The 20,207-nt window shown below is 44.2% G+C and overlaps 2 protein-coding genes across 3 annotated transcripts in view; one reads left to right on the top strand and one right to left on the bottom strand.

Annotated features, from left to right (window-relative positions):
* HSD17B2 (hydroxysteroid 17-beta dehydrogenase 2) overlaps positions 1–13,971 on the bottom strand; it is a 90,372-nt gene extending 76,401 nt beyond the window's left edge. The window contains exon 1 of the mRNA XM_007082889.3: positions 13,468–13,971. Within this exon, the coding sequence (XP_007082951.2) occupies positions 13,468–13,732 (265 nt within the window). The 5' untranslated portion in view covers positions 13,733–13,971. The remainder of the gene's footprint in view (positions 1–13,467) is intronic.
* The window catches only part of SDR42E1 (short chain dehydrogenase/reductase family 42E, member 1), a 55,373-nt gene that overhangs the window by 17,280 nt on the left and 17,886 nt on the right, over positions 1–20,207 (top strand). Inside the window, exon 1 of one of the 2 annotated variants that reach the window (XM_007082832.3) lies at positions 13,542–13,588. The exons of the other annotated variant lie outside the window; for it this stretch is intronic. The gene's annotated coding sequence lies outside the window, so the exon portion shown is untranslated. Of the gene's footprint in view, positions 1–13,541; positions 13,589–20,207 lie in introns of those variants that run through there. 2 annotated transcript variants of the gene reach the window in all.

Genomic DNA, 20,207 nt, shown 5'->3' with positions numbered 1-20,207 from the left:
AAAGGAACTACAAGAGGACTTGGATGAACATTAGGGGTGGGAAAGTCCCTTCTTCTCTACCTAGATCCAAGGAGCCAACAAGTCCTCTGAATCTTCCACCATAAAGTCCCTATAACTCACTGATTGTTCTCCAAACCCATGGCCTCTGCTGTAGACTCTTGGGTGGACTTCTGTCTTCTCACTCTGCTACTTCTCTGAACTCTTACATGTCGTACTGCCTTGTGACATCCTGGTTTCTTTCTGTCTCCCCCACTACACTGGAAGTTTATTCAATGTAATGAATGTGTACTGTTTGCCTCTGTATTCCCAGTACCTGACACAGAGTGCTCAGGAATTATTCATGAAATAACGAATGAATGGATTCTCATCCCCTTCCTACACGACCAAAAACATTGTAAAACTCAACAACACACAAGGTAAGTTTGAAGTAATAACCTAGAGGTAGCCAAGTGACAGCCCCAGGGCACACCTGGGAATATTTGGAAAACGATGACTGACTGACTCCAAGAGCAATGAGAAGGCATTTTGCATAGGGCACTAATGGCTTCTCAGTGGAGACATAATAGCCTTGCTACTAGAGAGAAGCCCTGGGGAAGTTCCTGGTTGTTCAGTTCTTAGGGTTCTCTGGAGCTGCCAAGGCAAGCCTCTCTGGGAGATAGAGTCCTCTTTTTATTGCTGAAAGACAGCTTTACTGCAGGACCCTGGGTCTGAATGTGGAAGCCAAAGATACTTGGGGCAGCTTCGCATGTCTGAAATATTTGGCAGTCATGGCCCCTTTCCCTCAGGGGGCATACCTGTCACCCCTTGCCTTCACTGCTTGTGTCATCCCTTGAGTTACAATAGGAATAGAATAGCCTGCATTTGAATTCTAGCACTGCTGCTGACTTATTTTATGGTATAGACTTTAGTTATGTGATCCCTCAAAAGCCTCGATTTCTTCATCTCTAAATGGGATTGGTAACAGTAATAGGATAGATAGTAACAGAAATTATCTCATCCATCCCTTGATTATGGTTGTTCTAGAATACGCATATTGGGCATGTTGTCAATATTCCTACTACTTTTTGAATACTTAAAGCTTTTCATATTTAAAAAAAATGACCTTATATGGTGTTTTTGAGAATTAAATGAAATTAGGCACAGAAATACTAGTCACGGTGCCTGGCATTAGGAGCCCCTAATAAAAGGTAGCTCTTAGTAGCCCAGTAGAATAATTACCCATGCCATCAAAGTCTTGCCGTGCTGATGTTACCTTATCTAGTTATTAGTTTGTTTGTTTTATGTCTTCCTCTGCTAGAATTAAGCTTCATGAGAGCAGAGACCTTGTCTGTCCTTACTGCCCATTGTATCTCAAGTGTGCCAATACCAGGAGGCACAGAGAACTCCCTTCACAGTCAACACAAACAGGCCAACACCATGACATATCATAGTGAAACTGGCAAAATACAAAGGTAAAGAGAGAATTCTGAAAGCAGCTAGGGACAAACAGGTCTTAACCTACAAGGGAGACACATAAAGGTAGTAACAGACCTGTCCACTGAAAGTTGTCAGGCAAGAAATAGTCTATGTACTGAATAGGAAAAATCTGCAGCCAAGAATCCCTTATCCAGCAAAGCTGTCATTCAGAATAGAAGGAGAGATAAGGGTTTTCCCAGACAAACAAAAAGTCAAGGAGTTCATGACCACTAAACCAGCCCTGCAGGAGATCCTAAGGGGGACTCTGTGAGTGGAACCCTGCAAGGGACCAGAGACATCACCACAAGCACGAGAAAGAATGAAACCTACAGATAACACAATGACCCTAAATCCGTATCTTTCAATAATCACTCTGAATGTAAATGGACTAAATGCCCCTATCAAAAGACATAGGGTATCAGAATGGATAGAAAACCAAGATCCATCTATATGCTGTCTATAAGAGACTCATTTTAGACCTGAGAACCCCTGCAGATTGAAAGTGAGGGGATGGAGAACCATCTATCATGCTACTAGATGTCAAAAGAAAGCTGGAGCAGCCATACTTATATCAAATGAGATTTTAAACCAAAGACTATAACAAGAGATGAAGAAGGGCATTATATCATAATTAAGGGGTCTATCCATCAAGAAGAACTAACAGTTGTAAATGTTTATGCCCTGACTTGAAAGAACCCAAATATATAAATCAAGTGTATGCAATAGACAATCAACAAGCAGTTATTGAAGCATGAACTGTGAAAACAAGCAGCTGTGTCTCCCTCCACAGCTCAGGTGGGTCACACACCCTTATCACTTTCAGCCCCGCAATCCCCACCATGTCTCATACATGGATGGAGACTCAGAAGAACATGTGGCTGCCGAACATTTTGCCCGACGCAAGATCTTCATAACCCAATGCCCTCAAAAGGCTCTCTATCCAATAGAAAAACTGAAAAGACAACTCAGAGGAAGGGTCAAGGCTGAGAAAAATCAAGGGAGAAAATTCAAGAGGCCAAAGTGGTCACATAGGGAACTCTCAGATGAAGCCAGAGCTTAGCAGGGCAAGAACCCCAGGTAGACATGACACAGAACCAAGGGTCTCAATACAAGAGAAGCCCTACTCACCTGTAAGAAAAGCATCTGTAGGCAAAATCCCAGATTAGACAGGCCTGCAGGAGCCAGTTAACCACAAAAAGAGGACTAGCCAGTCAACAAGTGGTCATAACACAAATGAACAAAGGAGTAGGGCACCATTGAACAAGGCCAGGGAGGTGGCATTCATGAATGGTACAGAAGGCAAAACTACCAAACTCTTATTTTGTTTGTCTTCTTACCAAGAGGATTATTAGACAGGACAAGATGAGGAAAAGGGAAAAGTCATTATGTTCCATGAAGCATCTACTATGTGCCATGCAGCATATATATATCATAATCTTATTTAATCCTGAGAAGAGGTACCAATCATGATTCATATTTTATAAATGAGGAAAATTTGCCACAGAGAAGTGAAGCAGCTTATTCAAGGGCCCAGATCCAGTGAATGGTCTAATACTCTCATTTAGATATTGTGCATCTTGGGGCACCTGGGTGGCTCAGTCGGTTAAGCGTCCGACTTCGGCTCAGGTCATCATCTCACAGTCCATGAGTTTGAGCCCTACATCAGGCTCTCTGATGACAGTGCAAAGCCCACTTTGGATCCTCTGTCTCTCACTGTGCCCCTCCCCTGCTCATTCTCTCTCTCTCTTTCTCAAAAATAAATAAATGTTAAAAAAAGATATTGTGCATCTTAAGAGTGAAGCTTTGTATATGTATTTTTGTTGGGGGAAGGCGGAGGCATTGGGGGGAGGAAGTTGTGGGCAAATAGCTGACCATTGACTCCATTTAAGTTTGCAGTCAAACCTCCCTGGACCTCTGTCACACAAATTGCAGTTTTGAAACAGCATCCTCCATACAGAGAGCTGGTTTCCAGAGCCTAAACTTAGGGGGAACACTTCTCCACTTCCTATACTTCCTTCAATATGGAGAGATGTCTAGCAATGTGATACTCCTGGCCCCTGTCTCCTGCTCTCTTCTCCCCTGCAGAGGTAGAGCAAATTATCTGCTGAGTTTGACAGAACGGGACAAGAATGTAGCAGTCAATGCAAAGATCTCTTCTCTCTCTAGCCAAGGAGCCAAAAGGACAATGCAGAGCAATTCGCAAACTCACCACTTCAGAACAATCAGGACTGAGAAGTAGAGGAGAGAACTCCAGAGGCTAGAGTGTCACATGGAAACATTCCACTCTTCCTCATGACCTTCTGGCTGGCAAAATGTCTATAATATTGAGCTCTGCTGGCAAAGCTGTCTAATCCACTTCCTACCCTGTGGGCGAGGTTTAAGACTTTTCATCTCTGCCTTGAGTGGGCATGGAGCATCACACATCCAAGACACTTTTCCAATGCTTTTTTTTTCAGGAATAGAGCCAATGTCTCCATCTCTACCTGCCTTGCTCCTCTAGCCCAATCATTTCGGAATTCAGCTGGGAAAAGGGGTTGTTACCGACCGACCCTGCTAAACAAAGCAATAACATCTGATGAAGAACCTTATTCTGATTTCACTTCCCCTCATTAGCTCCCATCTGGTTTGTTGCCCAGAGACCAAGATGGTACATGATGTGAAGTCTGAGTCAACATCTCAAAGGAATGTCAACAAATTGGAAGTGGTCCAGAGAAGGCTGAGGAGAATAATGAAAGTTCTGGAAACCCAGTCATGGGAGGAATGGTAAAAGGAATGAGATTTAGTTCAAAGCAGATTTGGCTATGATATGATACAGTCTCCACATTTTTCAAGAGCTATCATGCAAAAGAGTGTTTTAATTAGATTGCATGACTTCAAAGGACAGAACTAAGTGCATTGATGGATGTTCCAAGGAAGCATATTTTGGCTCATTAGAAGGAAGATATTTATAACTATTAGCATTGTATAAGAGTGGAATGGTTTTCCTGAAAATGTAGTGGGCTTTCCATCACTGGGACTATTCAAACAACCTCACTGGATGAAAGGGATGATCCTGAAAAGAGCACTGGGAGATGATTGGTTGTGTAAACCTCACAGTGGCAGAGCAGGAGGTTTTTCCCCCTTCCCCCCTCTCCCCCCGCCTCCCCAGAATCACAACTGACCTGTAATGAGTGGAGTGGGGTACGGGAGACCCCTTGCATGTGACCAAACCCTGCCTGGGCAACAGGATGCAGTGGAACCCTACCCACTACACTGTTGTCCTATAACGATGTCCCCCTAAGATGACTTACTGGTTTACTATCTGTGTGTGGACACACGCTTCCTGTGGCTCATTCTACAACTTCTCTCAAACTGTAAGTGCGAAAAGGTGTGGGTGTTGGAAGGGAGGATTCTAAGGAAGTGAATTCCTATCTCATATTCCAGGGCCTGTTGCAATCATGCGCACTCTCTTTCTTCTCTTTCCAGAGTTGGGGGGCTCTTTTAGCAACCTTATCCTCTGACTATCTGATCAGCACCCTGAGGCTGCCCTGTTTGGCTCAGTGCCAATCACCACCTACAAATGGTCCTTTATGTGTGTTGTTTCATTCCATCCTGGCAATAATCCCAGTGAGATCAGTCTTATGATTAGTTCTGTTTTACAGATAAGGAAACTGAAGTTCAGAGAGGTCAACTCACTTACCTTAGTTCAGAAAGCTAGTTAGTGGCAAGGTATGAGTTGATAGCCAAATCAGTCATGGTCTTGAGTGTGTAGTCTTAACTACTGCACCCTACTTCCCACCCCGAATGACAGTGACCAGACCTGTAGGTGCCCATATGTTATGGCTCTGTTTTAAGAAAGAAACATAAGTTTGGTTTTGCTTCTAATCACTTTCTTCATGATGCCCAGGTTTGCTTTGACTCTGTAGGCCTCAGGACTTTAGTAGACATAAGTCTTTAGAATAGAATTCAATGAAACCCAGTCCTTTTCCAGTGTTTCAACTGACCTATCAGAGTCTCTGACCCATAAAAGTAGAATTTGGGTTCTTTCTATTCAGTCTAAGACAATGTTGGGCACTGACTCAAATTAACATGCCTCTGGCCCAGGACCTTGAGTCCTTTGCACACAAAGGGAATTCAACACAAGGTTCCTAATGGCTTCTCTTCTTGAATTTTAGAATTGTTTTCCAGTGGATACCTATCTTTCCAATGTTCTGTTTATGGCACAAAGTCAATGGGAGTTGGGGTTTCTGAGCACAGAGGAAGAATCTCATGATGTGAGGGAGTCAGAAAGCACCAGAGTATTGCATGTAGTGAATCCTGTGTTAAAGAGGAGATGCCACTTTGTGACGACGATGGTGGCTGGGATGAAAGTCCCAGGGGTCCCTGGATCATTCAACCTGGACATGTTCCCCCCGTCCACTCCATCATTGCTCCCTGCTTACTTTGCTCCCATCTTGTCTTCTTTGGGACCTGGATTTACTGATTTCTTTCATTCCAGGTCCTCTGCTTATCTCTGTCGGGCTCAGTGTAACAGAACTATCTGAACCATCTACCCGTTAACCTGATGCCTCTGGCCTTGCCTCAGAAATTTTTCCCACACCATGTCCTCACACATACATATGGACACCCTATGATCTAACCTAATTCCTGACTCTCAGGGCCTAGCATCAAACCCCGAAGTCAAGAAGTTGGATGATGGGGCAAAGGAATGCCACCTACAAAGTGTTCATCTTTAGGAGCATAAACAGAGGATTCCGAAATCTGCAGAGTAATTAAGGTCTAGATACTGACATAAACAAATGGACAAGGCAGCTATGGCCTTGAGGGTGTAGACAAAGATAATCTTTGATCATTTTTTTCAGATAAGAACTTGTTTGTACCTGGAATCCTCTGAAAACCTCAGGTTTTACCTCCCTGGCAATTCTTGACCTATCTTAAATGTACTTTTTTTTTTTTTTTTTTTTTTTGTACAGTGCTTGGATAGCTTACAACTTTTAGAATCGCTAATAGGTATCCAGAACTTGCCTTGGAACTTGGGGAGTAGAGAGGTAGCATATGATATGACCTCCATCGTCAAGAACCTTTGCACACAAGAAATTTGGACTTTATAGAGAAATAGACAGATTTTAACAGGGAAGCATGGACTGGTTAGCTTTGTATTCTAGAAAGGCATGACTCTGGCTGCAGGATGAGGATAGAGAAAAGAGGGGCAGGGATAACAACAGAGATGCTGTTTAAGAGCCCACTTGAGAAGCTTTGAACACAGGGAGAGGCAGTAGAATGGTAAGGAAGGGAGAAATTCAAAGGCAGTGAAAGGTCACTGAGTGATGAAGAAAAGACTCATTGGATGAGGTGATGCAAGAAAAGAAAGAGTCAAGGAGACTCAGTTATGAGTCCTATTTCTGATTTGGGTGGATTGATGGGAAGATTCAAAGGTGGCTGTGACTTCTCTGACTTGGGCAGATGGGTGGGTGGTGATTGCACCATCAACAGATTAGGGAGTGCTGGGCTGATGGCAGGATTTCAGGGATAGTTTGCGAGTGCATTCGGGGACAGGTGGGCTCTTGGACACCCAGGAGGAGATACTGAGGAAGGAGTGGGTATGAGCTGCAGAGTGCAGGAACCAAGTCTGGGAAGGACACAGAGACTGATCATTGCCCAAATACAGGTGGCACGGGAGCCATTCATGGAGACTGCTGGAAAGTGTGAGGTGTAAAGGGATCCTAATGGGGAATGTAGGGAATCTGGGAATCTGGGACAGCTGGCATCTAGGGACTAAGCCAAGGAAGACGAATTTACGAAGAAATCATCGATAAGGGGAAAAAAGCACCTATAGAAATGGGAAGGAGGTAGGACAGACAGAGTCGGCGGGAAGGCAGGAACCAGAGAAGTTAGGAAGGGGGAAAGGATTAGAGGAGAACACGTTCTCGTGACTGGGACACCAGGGACCCTGGGGAGAGCAGTTTCAAGAGCCCGGTCAGGGCCAGAGGATGTTCTGTCTGTGCCACATCCTAGCTAAACAGGAGCATGCTCTGAACCAAGTCATCACAAAGCCCTGTCCTGAGCAAACCATTAAGTCACTGCCGAACAATGGGTCCTCCAGAGCTCAGCCATGTCACTCTGTCCTTTCTACACAGGTGACCCTAGCAAAAAGAAGTGCCTAAGCAAGTGGGCAGATTGGGACAATGCCATTGTATCTGGCCAATGACCACAAAAGGGGGAGTGCATTACACCAGATTGGTTTGTTCACTGATGGCTCATTCACTGGTTGACATTGTATTGGTTCTAGTAATGTTCTCAGAGACTGAAAAGAAGGACATGGTCATAAGAGACACCTGGTTCCTGCCTTCAAACAGCTTACAATACGTTGGGGGGTGGGGGGCACAGACTTTTATTCCGTCAATCAAAACAAGCCATCTGGAATGCCTAACAAGGGGCCCCTGGGTGGCTCAGTGGGTTAAGCGTCCAACTCAGGCTCAGGTCATGATCTCACAGTTCACAGGTCCAAGCCCCACGTCGGGCTCCGTACTGACATCCCTGAGCCTGGAGCCCGCCGTGGATTCTGTCACTCAAAAATAAATGAAACATTAAAAAACTTTTTAATTAAAAAAATATTTTTTAGTTTAGAATGCCAATAAAATCACCATTCCAACTTTTACAACATTACCTGAGTTAGCAATACCTTTTTATGCTTCTCTGTAGAGGGCTCGTAAGGTTTAAACTGAATGATAAAACTGGGTGTGTGCTCGTTTTAAAAAATTCGGTAGACTGGCTGGATTATAGGCTCACTGCTGACTGTACTGACTCCTTACTATATACCTCAGGGACCTCTTCCCTTGCAGCATTAACCATAGCTATATGGTTCATGTTCCCCAGTCTCCTTCTCTAACCCCAACTAAGGACTAGTTTTTCATTTCCAACTGCCAGTGGCTTTTCATCTGCACTGCCCCCTCACTGCCCTCAAAATCAAAGCTGAAGTCAAATTCACCATGTGGCATCTCTCAAATCATCACCCTTTTCAAACATCCCTCTCCCTCTCCGTGGCACCTTCATTGTATCTTCTGTCCTCGGCATCTCTTGCATCCACACTCAACTGCCAAGTTCTGCATCAAGCAGAATCTTGTGTGCAAAATGCATCTGCAACATTTACTAGCTGATTGAATGAACACATTTTATACCCAGGACACCATGGCTAGTTAATAACACTGGTCATGATAGTGGTTAAGAGCATGCTTTTTGGTTCAGGTGGGTCTGATCTGGTTTTAGCCTACCTCTGCTACTTAGTGTCATGGTGACTTTGGACACATAGTGTCCTTATTTGCAAGATGTAAGTTATTTGAGTTATTTGAGTTCAAATATAAAATATGAAGCTCTGAGCACAGAGATGCCATTTTTTAATCCCATGTTCCACTGTCAATGTTTGTCCATTTTAGTAATCTAATGTTAGATCCAAAGAAGCCCAAAGCCCAAGGGGATACTGACTGTATTCCATTTTAGAACCTTAATTGGACTAATTAGGAAGTCCCAGAAGGGGTCACTACCCACCTAGGACCCTTTGTTTGGAGCATAAAATAAGGACCTCTACATAAAACAGATCCTTCTTCCAGCCCTTCATTCCATCCCCATTGTGCGCTGTTTTGAAAATTCCAATTAAAAATTATCCAACTCAACAAGTTTTAACAAGTGCTAGTTGTGTTCTATAGTAACTGCTTAACCAATTGGCCTGGAAAACCTTCCTGTTTTCCCTCTGGAAAGCTACTTTTTAATCCCTAATGAGGTCCGTCTGTTGTCAAGCTTTCCCCAGCCTCCTGACATAGGAGCTGCGCCCACCCCTGGGCTCCAGGCACTCGGGAATCCTCCCAGAGACATTTCCCTGTCCCATTGCACAGCCAAGGTTAGGTATGGCCACATCTCTCCCATCAGACTGCCAAGCCCTCTGGGTGTGTTCCCTGCACACAGTAGATACCGAATGGAGGTAAGTGGACTAGACTGGAGGGGCCAGGATGAAAGGCCTGAGGGCAGAAAACCAAAGTTACCTTTGCATTTCTACCAAGTTCAAAGAGTGGGCTGACAAGGATAAGGCACCACCTCACAGGAGGAGGAGGAGGAGGAATCCAGGGAATGTGAGTCAAAAGTCAAGGGAAACTGAGAACTTTGATCCCATCACTTGGCAACATAACAATTGCATGGTCTTTATTTTTCTTCCCCCATTGCTTCTGGACGATATACAACACATAGTGAACACTCAGTTCATGTTGTTGAATAAACAAATGAATGTTTCTTCTCTCCATTTCATTGTCAGCCTTTTCCTTTTTTCTTTTTGTTGTCTCTTTGTTCTACCTAACCCCACACTTAAACCTTTCCCCTCACCACCTGATACACAAAATCACCTCCGTCTTTTTTCTCCTCCCCCTTTCCTTCTTCCTCTCTCTCCTCCACTAATGCCATCTATAAGTGTGTGTGTGTGTGTGTGTGTGTGTGTGTGTGTGTGTCTATATACGGTCATTTCCAGTCTACAGAGGAGAAAACAGAAGTTCAAAAGCCCAAAGATGGATACCAACGGTCACACAGCTACTAAGAAGTATGTAACAGGTAATGTCACACTACTCTAGATCCCTTGGCCATTTTTGTTAGCTCTAATCCATGGATCACTTCACTGTCAGCAGGCAACATGTTGCCCCCAGATACTAGAGCTCACTTTGCCTGTGGGTGGCCCCGGAAAGCCACAAGTGGTGGGAATTTAAGCCTACCCTCCTCCCCACCTCGGAGGCGGGGGTGACAATCCTTAACTAATGACTGACAGGTGTGAGGGCATTGGGACTACAGTTCCCTGGCCCCCAATGGGGACAGCCTGGCTTCTTCCCCTTCCCCGTCCATTTTCCAGACCCCAAGACCAACGTTCCTTGGAAACGCTCCCAATAAATCCCTTTCACATAGATCCTCATCTCAAGCCCTGCTTCTGGAGAACACAGCCTAAGGCAAGCTAAATGCTGGATTCGAATCCGAGCCCATCGGACTTCAACATTTTCCCCACTGTATTGTGCCTGAGATGCTGTTGCAGTCGTTATGGGCCCGCTCCTCGCGAATTTCACCGCCATTTAAAAAATTGAGTGGCCACTGCAGCTTCAGATGCCTTGAAGACAAACATGACATTTCAAAAGCTCTGTGCTTGCTTATTTCTTCTTACTATAATTATATGTCTCTGAAACAAAAGACGTTTGAATGTCTTAGCAAAATGAAATGAGGGACTCAAAGAAAAAAGTTACTTATTTGAACTTCTCCTTGTAATTTTCCTATCTCTGGGCCCATAATATCCTAAAACAGACTTCAGCCTTTTAACGTGCTCTCTTCTTAAAATGTTTTCATTATATGAGGAATATAACTGCATTGGAGGAATTCTAGGGGGAAAACAAATCCAAGTGCTCAGATGAAGCCATTCACAATTTCCTTCCAGTGTTTTCCTACCCCTGTGCCGTGGGTACAGATTTATTCAAACACCTGGATCCCCTGGGTCTCCCGTTAACCTGGTTTTCCATTCTGTGACACAGTCCTGTGGTTTTCATCTTTTTTTTTTTTTAATTTTTTTTAAAGTTTATTCATTTTTGAGAGAGAGAGAGAGAGAGACAGAGTATGAGCAGGGGAGGGGTAGAGAAAGAGGGAGACACAGAATCTGAAGTAGGCTCCAGGCTCCGAGCTGTCAGCACAGAGCGTGACGCGGGGCTCAAACTCACAAACTGTGAGATCATGACCTGAGCTGAAGTCGGACGCTCAACTGACTGTGCCACCCGGGCGCCCCATCATCTTTAATGCTCGTCCATTGTAACACCCGGAGGATGGACCGTAACCTGTCACCATTCTTATTGCTGCCCTTGATAGTTGTGAATATGCCGTTTTGTTTGGCGCCTACCCTTTTACCATATTTCCGATTATTTCTTCAAGAGAAGTTTCTAAATCTTGAATTATCAGATAAAGAAACAAAATGTGTGGCTTTTGATACACACTGCCACATTCCTTCCTCCCCCTCCCCACCACACTAAAATGTGCATGGATGTGTAACATAAGCCAACCCGAAACAAAGATTCTTTCAAGTCATGGTGACTTATTTGTTACTGAGCTGTGGTCTTACTAGACGAATTCATTTTACATTTCTCCACTTAGTACAAAGGTCTTGAAACCTTCTCTCGAATTATACTGAATCTATGGCATTCCTCATGAGAAGGACAAAGAATTCTTAAGGGGACATTTCAGTCACCCTTAAATGGACATAGCTCCATTCTTAATTCTAAGCTTTCTAATTGCTAAGCATTTCACGGAGAGATTACTCACTGGGCTTGAGTTCCTAATTGAATCAGTCATTTTACACGCAATGAAACACAAGTCAGGACATTTCAATGGCTGATGTAGGCTAACTGACTTGGATGTGTATCTTGTACATTTCTGTATGCCTACATCTTCGAAAGCAGAGGATAAAGAACATTGATAAGATAAATAAGCAACAGAAAATTCCTGTTTTATCAGTTACCTTGAAGTTTGCCAGAGTCCCTAAGGTTTAATATTTTTATTTATCAGCCTGAGGAGTCCTGCTTCCTGAAATGGATTTTCCAGGAATATTTAGACTTCCAAGAGATCATGTCCCATTAGCATCAACCACAGCATCACTGTTATATATTTTTTTAAACATGCTTAATGGTTCTGTCTTTTTTCACACAACTGGGAAAGTACACTAAATACAAACCTGGAATTATTCTGAAGAGCATGGGTCCTTGTCACTACACACAGAACAGAGACTTTTAGACTATGATAACAGCTTTTCACCCAGCCGACCCTGAAAATTCAAGTGAAAGAGTGGGAAACCTATCCAGTCTTCTAGAGGCATGATTCCAGGGGATAGTAGACATTCATGTGGATAAACGTCCCATTGACCAACTGTATTTTCTACCTTCAATCTGTTTGGGGTTTTTGTTTGTTTTGTTTGTTTGTTTCCACTGAAGAAGCTTGTTTTCCATAGCACTCCAAAATTGCAACACGTGCCAATTTACATCTTATTTTAAGAGAGAATTTCACTACTGGGTTCATGTAAAAGGCAAAATGGACCATTTTGAGTCCATTTCTCAGTAAATTGAGAAGGTCCCTTATTGGCTTTCATGCACACCTCAAATTTGCCTTCATCCCAGCGGGTCACAGCCTCAAGGTGATAAACTCCCCGCAAGGGATTCCACAGCGGATGCCTCACCTTGGCAGGACTTTCTGGGTCAGGATATCGGTGGGTAATCCTAATTAAAGCCCCATCCGAGCTCTAACTTCACAACCAAACAAACCAGTTTTACAGCACAGAGGAATCTAATTTGGCCTCACACTTGCAGTGGAAAACGAAACACAAAAGAAAAAAAAAAAAAAAGAAAAAGCTGGCAGCTGAACTAACAAACTACTGCCTTCTGGACACACTGCCAACTTGATCCAATTAAGAAACATTAGCCATCTAATGACAGATTTGAAGACAAAAGGCTCAGATGAGATACGAGTTTCTTGACAGCAGCCAGGCAAACCGCAAAATTTCATCCTAGGTAAGAGTCCCTTCGACATTTAAAAAAAATACAACAAAGAGCAAGGAGAGGCTGACATTGCAAGTTTCTTGCACATTCTAAGGAATAAGAGCCCGAGCCTAGAACACAGCCAAACATTAATCTGAGAGTAACGTTCCGTTTCAGCCTGAAGAAACCTATGGAACTTTCCTGTGTACAACGAAACACACGAAACACCGCTGGTCTGCAGATGCCTATTTAGCCTGGGAAACGAGCGAAATCACAGCTTAGGCGCATGTCACTTTCCCAGTCCGTCTTAACCACCGGCCCCTTCAAGAGCATCTCATGAAAAAAGCAAACCAAAACACTGTAGTGAAAGACACTTGGGGATGCCCTTTCATTTACTCCATGCCAAGTATTTTATCTGGAAACCTACTTTGAAAAAGTGACGCTGAGGCGAGGCAAATGCCAGATCCTGCCCTGAGTGAGAGTTGCAGTGCCGTCCGCTTACCTGTGATCAGCACCGCCTTTTGATCCACAGGTAAAAACTCGTGGCCAGATAAGTAAGCACACATGAGGAAACAGGACAGGGGGAAGAGGACCCAGCCCCAGAAGAGGGACAGGCTGAGCAGGTAAGCCCCTGCCCAGAGGCCCGCCAGGCAGACCACCTTCCCCCCCACCTGCCCCGGGCTCTTCTTGAGTTTGTAAAGAACTATTCCTCCCAGTGCTGCGGGGACAGCCAGGCAGAGCCATGCTGTCTCAGAGAAGGTACTCATTCTCAGAAACGCCCTGCACCTTTGTGTGCTCAGGACCAGCGAGACGAGTGGGCAAAGGCTGGCTGGAGGCAGCCTGGGATATATGAACAGAGAGGCAAGGAGGGAGGGGGAGAAAGGAACCCCGGCACGCTTCGGATGAGCACGGATTAAGCACACTCACGCAGGCATGTATTTCCTGGTGGGTCATTGAAACCGGGGAGCCGATCCCTATAAATACCAGACCTCTTCCCATTCAGCAGCTCCCCCAACGCCACCTGACACATGGAAACAACACATGACACGTAGACGTACTCACCCACAACACACACACGTTTTTTTCTTTTCCGTGACCTCTGGAGAGATAACCAGGTGGATAATAATTGACAGAATTCAATCCAAACAGTGAATAACAAGACCTTTAGTTCACAGAAAAACTCTTCGCCGGCAGGAGCCAGTGGTGTGACTGTCAAATTCTTTTTCTGACTCGGGCGTGTGTGTGTGTGTGTGTGTGTGTGTGTGTGTATGTGTGTGAACGCAGGCAACCAGAGAGGTCTGGAAGATCTGGAAGGGAAAGGCTGTCCTGAGTTGGCATTCCTGCCATCCATCTCCCATCTCCGACAGGCTGAAATGTTGAATGGAGAGGAATATAAAATCCAGAGGAAGAGATTTTGGCCGATGTGCTGGTCTTGCCAGAGGGGAGGCATGCCAGGCAGAGATAAAAGCAAGGCTAATACAACCACCACGGTCACTATCTATTGGTATTTATTTGTGCCAGGGGCCACTTTCCTTCGCCTACTTATCCATTCATTCTTCACTGAGATCCTTTCCTCTGCCGAGCTCTGCTCTAGGCATTGGGACTTGGCAGTCAGTACCCTCAGTCTCTTGGAATGTAATCTCCTTGCGAGGTAGATTCTGGTTTTGTAGTGGTTTTACAAGAGAGGACACTGAGGCATAGAAGGTCAAGAGACTTGCTCAAGATCACAAAGTGGGGGCATCAGGCAGCCTTGTTCCAGCGGCTCTGAGCCCCTCTACTGCCTGCTTTAGGCAAAATATAAAAGGCAATCAGTATATTATGTACTGGTCCCTCCCTGTTTTAGCCTTGTTTGAACCTCATAAAAACACTTCAGGGTGGGTATTACCATGCTCATTTGCAAAGAGGAAAATTGTAGCTGGGAGAGATACTTTCCTTTTATAAGGGCAATGGTACCTGACCGCACCATGACTCACTGGCTCAAGAGCCAGCTCTCTGGAACCCTGACACCCTACCAACCACCAGTAACGATGCCGACAGCCCCAGAGGGTGCCACCACTGGGTTGGGCTTGGGGCGTGTCTTCTGTGTGCTCGACACCTGGCTGAGAGGCCGGAATTCTGATAAAGACTGGATGTTGGCATATCCAGAGGGATAAGAAAATATCTCACTTGGGGGGTCAGATTACCTGTTTTCAAATCTCACCTGAGCCCTGGCACTTAATACGTAGAGAGTCGGGTGGGTGACTCCACCCCGATAGACCCCTTCTCAGCTGTAAAATAATAAAAATACCGAGGTAAAGGCACTTAGCTCATCCTGCCTGGCACACCAGAAGGAACCCCAGAAATGCTGGCGATTCGTGCTTTTTATCAAGAAAGGAAGAACTTCAGGAGTAGGATAAAGTGCCCAGGGGAATATATACTCGTCCCCAACTATGGCTGAATATAGCATGTGCTGAGGGGCCAGGAGGAGGACAAGGACTCCAGTCACGGGTGACGTGGGGGAGGCAGGAGGAGTCTATCTTGTATGGAGGTAGAGAGAATTGGGGACAGGGAGTTGGGGAAATTGTCTCTGATCTCAGATGAGCCTTGCTCATCTGCCCTCAGCCCGCCCAGTTGCGAAGGCAGCGCTCCTGGGCTCAGAGCTATCTCCAGGCACAAGGGGACCAGGTGGGAAGCAATGACTTGTGGACCTTATCGTATGGTGGAACTGGGTGGGGTGGTGACAAAGCCCTTACAGGGGTCTTATGTGGGGCAACGGCACCTCCTGTCTGCCCTCCCAGCCACACAGACACCTGCGGTGGGGAGACGTTGCTGGCTCCAGGCCAGGAAACAGTGGGGTGAGGATCTGAATTCCTTGGCTGGACCTGAGATCTCCTTCTTTCCACACACCCAGCTCCCTTCCGTCAGCCATGTGCACATCCCAGGTGCGGGCGCCTCCCCGGGCCTCGTGGCCTCAGCAGCCCAGGAGGATTCAGTCAGGATAGCTGTGATGTCAGATAGCTTTCTAGGTGAGGGTGAAGGATTGGTTTTGGCTCTTGGCTGGGGCCCCTGGCTCTTTCTCAATGGGTCCCACACTGGGGCTGGGGCTGAGCACCCTGGTGGGTTTCCAGATATGTGCACGCCCACCAGAGATGAAGCAAATCTTCTCCAGGTAGCGGCCCCCAAGGCTTCTCAGCTGCTCAGTCCTGGGGCTCCGTAGGGGCGGGCCAAAGCTGCCATGACATGGAACTCTAGGTAAAGATGTTCCTTGCCCTCCGACAGGGCCGGGGGTACACATATTAGGAGGGTGAGTTGTAAAGCCTCATGGAACTGAGTTCACATCCTGACTCAGTTACTTCCTAGCCTTTCCGTGAGGCTCTGTTTCCTCTTCTAAAGAAAGGGAGCCCAGCCCTAGGGTTGTTTTTAAAAGTGAACAACATGAATCTTGCATTGCACGTGGCACTAAATAGCCACTTTTCTCTTTGTTGGGCACACTCTCAGCCTCTTAGCCCTTTTCACCTGGGAAGGAGGAGAGGTTCCTGCCAGCCTTCTCCTCACTCATTTATTTCTCCATCCAGTTCGCCACACAGCACGTCCCCTTGCCATCCATCTGACACGTGCTTAAATGTCACTTCTCACCTCCCAGCCTGAGTATCTTCCATCACCACCATATTCACCCCTTACCTGCAGTTAGCTCCATTCATAATTCTGAACCCAGATTGTTTATTTTTAAAATTGTTCTGTCTCAGGGGCGCCTGGATGGCTCAGTCGGCTAAGCATCCGACTTCGGCTCAGGTCATGATCTCACGGTGCATGGGTTCAAGCCCCGCATGGGGCTCTATGCTGACAGCTCAGAGCCTGGAGCCTGCTTTGTATTCTGTGTCTCCTTCTCTCTCTGCCCCTCCCCTGCTCATGCTGTCTCTGTCTCTCAAAAATAAATAAATATTTAAAAAAAATTTTTTTAAGTTATATTCTTGCTAATGATGCCAACAGGTCAATGTGCTGCTTCCTTCTACCGACAGAGGTGCCTTTTGGAAGGCACCTTCTGAAGACAAGATATCTTACCCAAAAGAGAGGATTTCCCATCCTGGGCCAAAGCAAACAAACAGAAACATTGCTGAGAATCCTAAAATGAAGACTTTCTTAGAATCCGTGGCTCTTGAGTATAGAAGGGAATGTGAAGAAGTAACTTTCCATTGGACTCTGTCTGTAACATCTCCGCTAAGTGGTCATCTTGTCCACGGTCAGTACACCTGTGATGACAGGCACAGCAAAGCCTTTGAAGTCTGACTTTCCAGTTCTCCTCAGGGCACCCATGTGGTTCAGTCGGTTAAGTGTCTGACTCTGGATTTCGGCTCAGGTCATGGTCTCACGGTTCGTGGGTTCGAGCCCTGCATGGGGCTCTGTGCTGACAAGTGTGGAGGTTGCTTGGGATTCTCTCTCTCCCTCTCTCTGACCCTCCCCCACTCATGTTGTCCCTTTCTCAAAATAAATGAATACACTTAAAAAGAAAAAAAAAAAGTTCTCCTCTAGACCAAGCTTGACCGTGGTACTTGTCCTTTCTTTGTCACTTGGAGTCACATAGACTGCATCTAGTTCCCGCTTCTTTCAACTATTTGAAGATCGCTTTCTTCCTTCTCCAGGTTGATAGTCCTCATTTCTCTTAACTGCACCTTATACACAGCAGAATATGGTGCAACATGCCTGAGGCAGCCACATTGTTCAGAGTTCAAACATTTAAAAAATCATGTTGTTGCAATAGCTGAAGAACATGTCGTTTTGGTGAATGTAACCGGGGTGGTCTTGCTGGTAACCCAAGTTTTGTTGTGGTTCTTACACTTTTAGATGATAAGTAATGTTTTCAATGTGGATTTGGAATTGTACAAATATATATCTCATTCTCCGTCTCATACTGTCAGAGGGTAAAACACCAGGAGAAGACAACCCGAAGTTGGGACTAGATCAAGTTGTTCTGTTATTGACATGTGTGGGGAGAAGACGTCTAAACTGCACAGTTATAATTAATTCCAAATAGGTCTATATCTTATTGATTTTATAGGATTACAGGGCACCTAATTTCTTCTAATTTCTGTAGATGGATGTTTTTTTAAACCATTGTTCTTTCTAAACTATATGCTATACTATATATACGTATTTTTTTAATGTTTATTTTTTTGACAGAGAGAAAGAGAGAGAGAGATGGGGGGGGGGGACAGAGGATCCAAAGCAGGCTCTGTGCTGACAGCAGAGAACTCGATGCAGGGCTCAAACTCACAAACCATGAGATCGTGACCCACGCTAAAGTCAGACACTTAACCAACTGAGCCAACCAGGCACCCCAGGCTATGCTATATTTTTAAGTATGTCTGAGCTGCATCCCCCATGTTTGATATGTATTATTTGCATTATTGTTCAGTGGAAAATGTTTTATTTATTTACTTTACTTTTAAAAAATTATAATTCAAGTTAGTTGACTGAAAAATATTTTATAATTTCCACTAGGATTTGTTCTTTGTTACATGGGTTATTTAGAATTGTATTTAATAATTTCATATGGCAAATTTTAGTGATATATTATTGCACTTTCTAGCTTCATTTTACTCAAGTTGAAAAACACATTATGTGTGATTTCAGTCCTTTGAAATATCTTCAGTCTTACTCTATGGCCCATCACACAGTTGATTTCTATAAATGCTCACATGTGCTTAGAAAGAATGTATATTCTGTGGTTGGTTCCACTGTTCCATGCATATCAGTTAGGTCTTTCCCACCTCTCTGATTTCAATTGTTCTGTATTCTTACCTTTCAGATATGTCTTTTCAAAGCAACATGTACTAGGCACTTTTTTTTTCTTTTCCAGTATAACAATCTTTGTGTTTTAAGTAAACAACTTAGTTCCTTTACATTTAATATAAGTATTGATATGTTTAGCTTGAAATCTTTTGTTTTACTATTTACCTTTTGTTAGTCCCTTCTATTCTACATTACCTTTCTTCTACTTTCTAGGCTTCCTTTGAATTAATCATTCTTTGTTATTTTTCCATGCTCCCCCTTCATTACCTTGACAGTTGTGCACTCTTTGTGATGCTTTTAACAGTTACTTAAATGACTTCTCACAGACCAACGTGACTTGTTATTTTTGCTTTCTTGGTATATACCTCATGCCAGGACCTTTGAACACTTGTACACCGCTCCCCACCATCTGGATGTATATGGTATAGTTGTCGTAATCCCACAGGATGTTTTTATATTTGTTTTATAGAGTCAACATTCATTTATATTGTCCAACAAAGAAGTTACTCTTTTGCGGCTTCTCATTCCTTCCCATATCTCCACGCTTGCCCCTGAGATCACTTTTCTTTAGTATAGGTGCTAGTGATAAAATCTTTGTTTTTGTTTTTCTGAAAATGTTTTCATTATCCATTTTTGAAGGATGTTTTCACTTCAAGAACATAGAATTTCAGGTCATCAGCTGTTTTCTAGCAGTATTTTGATGGCTTTGAGGAGATAGGTGTTATATTTTATCTGGCTTTATTGGATAAGCTCTCAGCAAGAGAGTTGATCCTGTTTATCTTATCAGCCATTAACAGAAGCAAATTTCCTAAGTCTTTTTTAAACCATCTGGTAAGGCTCAACTCTCCCTATGCTTGTAAGATATTTTATTTTTATCAAAATGGAAACACTGTTAAATTTGATGTTATTAAGATTGGGTCCACTACTTCCTCCTCCTAGCAACACATCATGGAAGAATCTAAGTGAACCTTCTCATAGCTTTATAAGTGTAAAAGCAAGGCATTTCATAAGATATTCATTCATTCACCACGTATTTACAGTGTTCTTACTATGTGCCAGGTGCTGTTCAAGGTACTGAGAATACAACGGTCAGTAAAATGACTTGGTTCCTGCCCTCAGAGAGGAACCTAAATTCTATTTAGGGAGCAGACCAGTAAATAGACAATTACAATATAGCTCTCAGAGACATACCTCAGGAAACCTTCTTTCAAGTTGATATTAATCATCTGACATTTCTGTATCTTGCCAACAGTAATATCAAAAGTGACCTTGTCAAATCCCTTACTGAAATCCAAAATCAGTGTGTTTATTCATTCCACCAATCAGTAGAGGAATTCTAATATGAAATATTTATTTATTGGTCAGTCATGTTAGGTCCCAGTAACTGTTGATTCCTCTTCTAAGATTACCCAAACCATTCTTTTTCATAAGACCCGCAATGAGAATCAGTTCCTCTCTCTTCCATGGTTTTCA

Source organism: Panthera tigris, chromosome E2 (assembly GCF_018350195.1).
Source record: "Panthera tigris isolate Pti1 chromosome E2, P.tigris_Pti1_mat1.1, whole genome shotgun sequence".
NCBI lineage: Eukaryota > Metazoa > Chordata > Mammalia > Carnivora > Felidae > Panthera > Panthera tigris.
Note: the sequence above shows the minus strand (reverse complement) of the source record. Positions and strands in the feature narration are given on the sequence as shown.